Below are 6,393 nucleotides of genomic sequence, written 5' to 3'. Positions count from 1 at the left end.
ACTCCCCAGCATCACCCCCTTCCCGAGTCACTGCTTAGAAACTCAGCCCCCCGAGGCCATCAGACCGTGGTCACCTGGGGTGGGCCCGGGGCCTGCTTCCTGCCACACAGAGCTCAGCCCTGCTGCCGCCCCCGGGCCCCTGGGAACCGTGGCCAGCTCGTCACATCAGGACCACGAGAGAGGGCTTAAAGCCCAAGGGTCAATCACCATCGATGGGTGAACGGAGAGAGAAGACGTGGTCCATCCACACAACGGGATATGATTCAGCCTTAATGTGGAAGGAAACGCTGACACAGGCTCATGAAACTTGGGGGCAGAACAGTGAAGTGAGCCAGACGCAGAAGGACAGACACTGTGTGGTTCCACTTTTGTGAGGTCCCTGGGGGAATCAGGGTCACAGAGACAGAAAGTCGGGGGTGGGGGCCAGGGATTGGGGGAGGGGGAGGGGGCTTAGTGTGTAACGGGGGCAGAGGCTCAGTTTGGGAAGACGAGAAAGTTCTGGAGACGGACGGTGGGGATGGTTACACAACAGTGTGAATGTACTTGATGCCCCTGAACCAGACACTGAAAAATGGTGAAGATGGTAAGTTTTATGTTATGACTATTTTATCACAACAGAAACAAAACAAAAGGAATAAACTCTTCTATTAAAGATTTCAGACCAAAACATGGAGTCAGGAAGATGTACTTCATCGCACATTTAATAGCACGTGCAGCATTCAGAACATCGCGATAAAGGGGGCAGGGCTTACACACCACAGAAACACCCACAGGCAAAGGCAGGGGTCACCCCAGACTAGGCAGCCTCCCCGGGCTGCACGGGCAGGAGCAAATCGGGGTAAATGCACTATTTCGTGTGTCCTTCAGGTCACCAGGAGTCCCATGAGGCACGGGCCCCAGGCCCCTCCAGCTCACGTGAGAGTTGGCCTGACGACACTTCCGAGGGGGAATCGACTGATGGATGAGTTAGGTGTGTGGGCCCAGGGCTGGTTTGACTCACGTTTTTCCTACATGGGGAGAGGGAGGCTCGGATAACGGGCTTTCCCACCAGGGCGAGACTCCTGGTTAACGGGAGGCTTGTCTGCTGGAGAACGACTCACAGGGGACTCTGTTCCTGACAACTTCATCCAGAATGTGTTTTAGAAAATCCCTCCACTTCCTCCCAAGTCTCCAAGAAGCTGCTTTGCGAAGACGTGGAAGGCAGTGGGGCCTCCCCTGGCCCCGAGAGCAGCGCTCGCCGCACCTCGGAAAGCCCCAGGCTCACATGCTGTCTTCCTCTCCTGGGCGTCTCAGCCCAGTGAGGGTGACCCCTGCCCCTGACGGTCAGGCAAACTGGTCGGTGTGCCCAGCTTTCCAGGAGAGGGGAGGGTCACGCCCACTCCCCTAAACATGCCGTGGGCTCCTGGGGGCCACCCCCCTCTGAGGCCGGAGCTAGCTTAAGCCGCCAGAGCCTCCCCACCCCTGGCATCTTGGGAGGACCCTCTGTGGGGCGGCAGGGGCGAGCATTTGAGGGACAGGTTGGACCCTCTCTCTCTTCAGCCTCAGCTTCTCACTCCAACCCCAAGAGTGCCTGTGGGGACCCCCTGGGATGTCATCGCCCCACACCCTGGCCACCGACCGGGTGGCCTCGCATCACAGGGGTCGGCCGCCGGGAGCTACCCAGCCTGATCGGAGAGGAGAGCCTCCCAGAGCCGGCCCCTCACCCCAGAAGACGTGGGGAGGAAGGCGGGTCCCTTAAGAGGAGCCAGTGGGGGACGGGGAAGGGAGACGGGGAGGGGGCCGCCACCTCTGGAGGTGGCCCCTTTACTCCCAGGTGAGCCCGAGGGAGGGGCGGTGCCCAGCTGCCAGCCTCAACTGGACGTGCACGCGCACAGCAGCAGGAGCGGCGGCTCAGACGGTGAGGGAGATGAAGCTGTTGTAGCGCTGGATGTTCCTCTTGAGGATCTCGGAGCAGGGGCCCAGCACGCGCTCGAAGCGGGGCCGGTCCAGCTTCACGCACTTGAGGGGCCCCCGGGCCACCACGGTGGCCGCCCGGGGCCGGTTCAGCAGTAGCGCGATCTCCCCTGGGGGCGAGAGAGAGCGTCAGGGCTGCGGATTCAGGGGAAAAGCGAAACCTCAGGACGCGAGGCCGCATCTGAGCGAACGTCTGCAGCGAGCGCGGCCCACAAAGCGCTGGGATACACTTACACCAACGCCTGGAACTCAGACCGCGCCGTGCCTGGTCCTGACCCGTGTCCTGCCCTCCCGGGACTGCCGGTACCCAGGACGGGCCGTCAGGGTGCCCAGGCCTCGGCCAGGTCCTCCCACGGCCCCCGCGGACCTCATCTCAGGCCCTCCTGGGGCCCCGTGAAACGGCCGCCACCCCGGGAGGGAGCGGACCCCACAACTCACCGAAGTAGTCGGAGGGCCCGAGGCGCCCCACCTCCACATACTCCTCACCGGGGGACCGGCGCTGGAGGACGGAGGCTGTGCCCTGCAAATGCCAAGGGGACATGTGAGGGTCGGCCGGCTGGGGTCGGGGTGGGCAAAGGCGGGGGTGCCCAAGGCCACCCCCGAGGGGCACCGCCCGCATCCCCCTCCCACTGGTTCCACTCCCCCCATCTAATAGTGAGGCATGGGGTCTGGGAGCTGCGGCCGTGCTCTGGCCGAGGGCACCTCCCGGGCACCACCATCCTCGCCGGCCCGGCTCCTGCCCCAAGCTGTCTGCCGCGGGTGGGACACGGGCAGAATCTGGAGGTGCCTCCACGGGCAGCGCTGCTCCGAGCTGACCTTGGCTTAAGTTTCAAGGACGGGAGGCGCGTGGCCTTGTGGTCACACCGCCCCGCTAAGCGATGTGGCCCCCTGGCCTCCAGGCGGGGTGTCCGTGACACTGGGGCTCAATGATTAACGCCAGCCTAGGCAGCTTGGCGAGGCCGCATTCCACACCAGAGACTCGGCCTTCGGGGGCCACAGCCTCGGCAGCAATGAGCCAGCACCAGTGGCTTCCACGCACAGAGCCCCCTGGCCTGCCGTCTGGGGGCACCCGGGGGCCGGAGCCTCGTCGGAACCCGGCATCTTCCCCACACGCCTGAGGAGTAGCAGCAAGGCCTTATGAATCACCCCGCCAGCCCCACTGGCCTCACCGGCCGCTGCCAATGCCCTGGACGCACAGAGGAGCGTGGTCTGTCTCGAGGTGGGCTCAGCTCACCCTGGCTCACCCAGACCCGGCCTCGCAAGCGCTAGCCTGGCCGCGCTCGGGTTAACTGGTACCCCCTCCACCCGGGCCGCAAGAGACTCAGTCAGAAGACCCCACCACAGTGCCCGCCGCGACTGGGACCTCCGGACCCCCTGGGCGGACCCACGCCGGCCCCCACTCCAGCCACAGGGCCTCTCGGCTTGCAGGTGCCTGGGGTGCTTATGAAGCTGGCTGACAGATGGAGCAGGACCTGGAAGCAGCAGACCATCTCCACCCGACCCGGGCATTCCAGGAGTGCTCCCTGGGCCGTGCGCCCACAGACCCCGGCCAAGGGACAGGGCCTGCAGGACACATAGTGCCGTGCTGACCCCACAGAGAGAAGTGGGGTCCTGCTCCCACCTGCCCTGGAGTGGAGGGCAGTCAGGCCCAGGGAGGGCGGCACTGCGGCGCTTTTCTTGAGACGGCGTTGCACTGACCTAACTGTCGTTTACATGCATGCCTTTGCACTTATATAACTTACATGCCTTTCATTCCCATTTTAGACAATTTTCCATTTTACAACTGGATCATTTTCCTCTTCGGGACCCCAGGGACGGAACTGAAGTTCCAGTTGATAGAATTACTCAGTGAAACTCCAGGCTTAAAGCATCTGATGAGATGCTTCAAGCTCCAAACAACAGAAAACCCAATTCAAGGTGTCTAAAGGCTCCTAAGGGTAACTGTGCTCCCGCAGGACCAGAAGACTGAGACAGGGCTTTCAGGGCTGGCTAATTCAGCGGCCCACAGACGTGTCTGGACCCAGGCTCGTCCTTGCCTCCTGCTCTGGTGGCCTCAGTCGAGTCCTTGTGCTGGCACCGTGGCTGCCACAGTTCCAGGAGTCACCCAATGCCTCCCCCATGCCATCAGCAGGGAAACCTTCTGGAAGCTCCCGGCAACCTCCCCTCACACCTCACTGGCCAGAGCAGGTCACATGCAACCAATGCGATTGGCTGCCACTCCTCAGGCTCTGCCCTGCCCGCTTGGGACAGGGGTGAGGATTAGGGCTCAGTGGGCACAGAAGAGCAGGGGTGGGCTCGGTGGGCCACCGTTCTGTTTCTCACTTGTCCCCTGCCCCATGCAGACACCTCCCTGCCCTCTGCCTCCTCTGGAACCAACCGCATCCCCCATGGTCACTGGAAGCATTTCTCTCCTGGTCACATGTGGACCAGCCCATCTTACGATCGACGGCAGGTTGACAAGATGAAATCTGTGTCCCCTGGGATGCACGGAGCTTCCCCACTCGGGACCTTGACACAGAGGATGTACGTGCACCCGTTAAGACTGATGTAATAACAGACCCTCCAGGCTGGACAGCATGAAGATGAAAGGTCCTCAGGGGGAGCCCCAAATAAGCAGAACCGCCAGGGAACAGGCCGGCCACTCCGCCCGGTCCTCGCACGTCCCAGGGCTGCAGGAGCACGTGGCCACGGGACCATGTTGTCCCCAACGGGATGTGCACTGCACCACACTCTCTTCCCGCTGCTGACAGCCCAGCCTCCACGGGGGGACGTCTGCCAAGGGGCAGTGGGGCCACGAGAGCAAGGGCCACGAGGGACAGAGCCACGCCCCCCAGGGGTGCCCGTGATGACCGTGGGGTCACCACTTCACAAGACACTTCCTTATTCTCCACCGCAGTGGTTCGGGGGCTCTCTGCTGCAGCAGCTGAGGCTGACAGGCCGCCACCCCCAAGCTCTGACGCAACGGCAGGACGTTCCTGTCCTGGGAAGGCACAGACACCAAGCCCGAGGGCGGGGAGAGAGGGAAACGGGCAGATGGACTCGATGCTGGGACCTCCGACCAGCAGGGCCCGGCGTTCCCACGACACGGGCCACGGGCGTGATCAGCACACGCCCGGGTCTTCCCATCCCAGCGAAACCACTGCAGCCCTGGAATAGCCGTCCTGTCCAAGCTCGTTTCCCAGACGGCTGTGAAGCCAGCATAGACATCCTCAGGGAGTTGAGAGCCGGAATTCTGGGGGCTGGAAAAACACACTTGCCAAAACTCTAGATCATATTCCCCAAATTTCTCATTGATTCTAACCCAACTCTAAAAATAAATCAGGTCACATAGGAATCGGCCAGGGAGGATGCACGAGAAAAATGTCACTGCTGGAGTCTGGGGGAGAAGGGGTTACGAAAGACCCGTTTTCCTTTCAACGCTTTTCATTTTTAAAATTTTTCTACAAAGTCGAAACCCACATCAACTCTTTGGTTTCGACAACGGGCACGTGTGACCTTTATGAGACAGAAACCAGCCGAGGTCGAGGAGAACCACTCGCTGAAGCAGGGCCTCGGGCTTCCCACTCCCTGAAGCAGCCCCTCCAGCCCGGCCTAGAGCCCCCCGACTGGGTCGGGCAATGACACAGCTGGGAGCCGCGGCTCCGCCTGTGGAGGCCTTGCCCTCCCCAGGGACACGGCCCCGCCCCCCTCTCCCCCACCCTTCACGCCATCACCCACCCTTCCTGCCTGTGAGCCAGACTCCGCTCGAGGGCAGGGAAGCCTGTGCAATGGAGGACGGCAGGCACAGGCGCCCCCCAGAATCCACACCCCGGTGGGGTCAGAGCAGATAGGTCAGGGCTGTGGGCCGCTGGCCCCGCGCCCACGGTGCGGCCCGGGGTGGGGTTGGGGGACGTCAGGGTCAGGGCTCAGTAGGGACAGCACCTGGTGAGAGAGGAGCCCCCCGCCAGGGACCCGCAGCCGCGCCAGGCTGAGACTGGAGCTCGTGCACGTCCGGCCCAGCAGGGCAGGGGACACACGTGCGTGTCAGTGTGAAGGCCAGCCATGCAGTGAGCAGTCACTCTCAGATCCCACTGATGCCAAGTTCAGGGAGAGGAAACACTATTTATTTTATTTGAATAAATATCTATCTTAAAAGAAACAGTATCACAGCCATAAGCGGGAACCAGCATCCCTTCCCGTAAGCTGAAGGGTAACGGAAAACAGCACACAAGGAGGCAGGTACGAGGAGGTGTGGAGAGAGCAGCCTCCGCCCGAGGTGCCCTCGACGCGGCCTGAGCCCCGCGCTCTGGGTGGCTCCCCGCGGTCCGAGCCCGGCTCCACGACGTGCTGGCCGCAGTCAGGGGAAGGCAAGGCACCGCCCGAGCCTCAGTTCCCTTGTCTGCAGAACAGATACGCCGCCAGCCACCGCAGACTTGGGAAACCAGCGCGCTCAGGCCTGCG

General features: G+C 62.4%; 1 protein-coding gene across 4 annotated transcripts in view; it reads right to left on the bottom strand.

Moving 5' to 3' along the window:
* Positions 1-731: 731 nt before the first annotated feature.
* PRKAR1B (protein kinase cAMP-dependent type I regulatory subunit beta) overlaps positions 732-6,393 on the bottom strand; it is a 101,775-nt gene continuing 96,113 nt past the window's right edge. For all 4 annotated transcript variants that reach the window (XM_082644293.1, XM_082644292.1, XM_082644291.1 and 1 more), the window contains 2 exons: positions 2,392-2,473; positions 732-2,063 (listed from right to left, as the gene is read on the bottom strand). In XM_082644293.1, the coding sequence (XP_082500419.1) occupies positions 1,891-2,063; positions 2,392-2,473 (255 nt within the window). In that variant the 3' untranslated portion in view covers positions 732-1,890. The remainder of the gene's footprint in view (positions 2,064-2,391; positions 2,474-6,393) is intronic.

This window comes from Mesoplodon mirus (genome assembly GCF_964341445.2).
Source record: "Mesoplodon mirus genome assembly, chromosome: 15".
Classification (NCBI taxonomy): domain Eukaryota; kingdom Metazoa; phylum Chordata; class Mammalia; order Artiodactyla; family Ziphiidae; genus Mesoplodon; species Mesoplodon mirus.
Note: the sequence above shows the minus strand (reverse complement) of the source record. Positions and strands in the feature narration are given on the sequence as shown.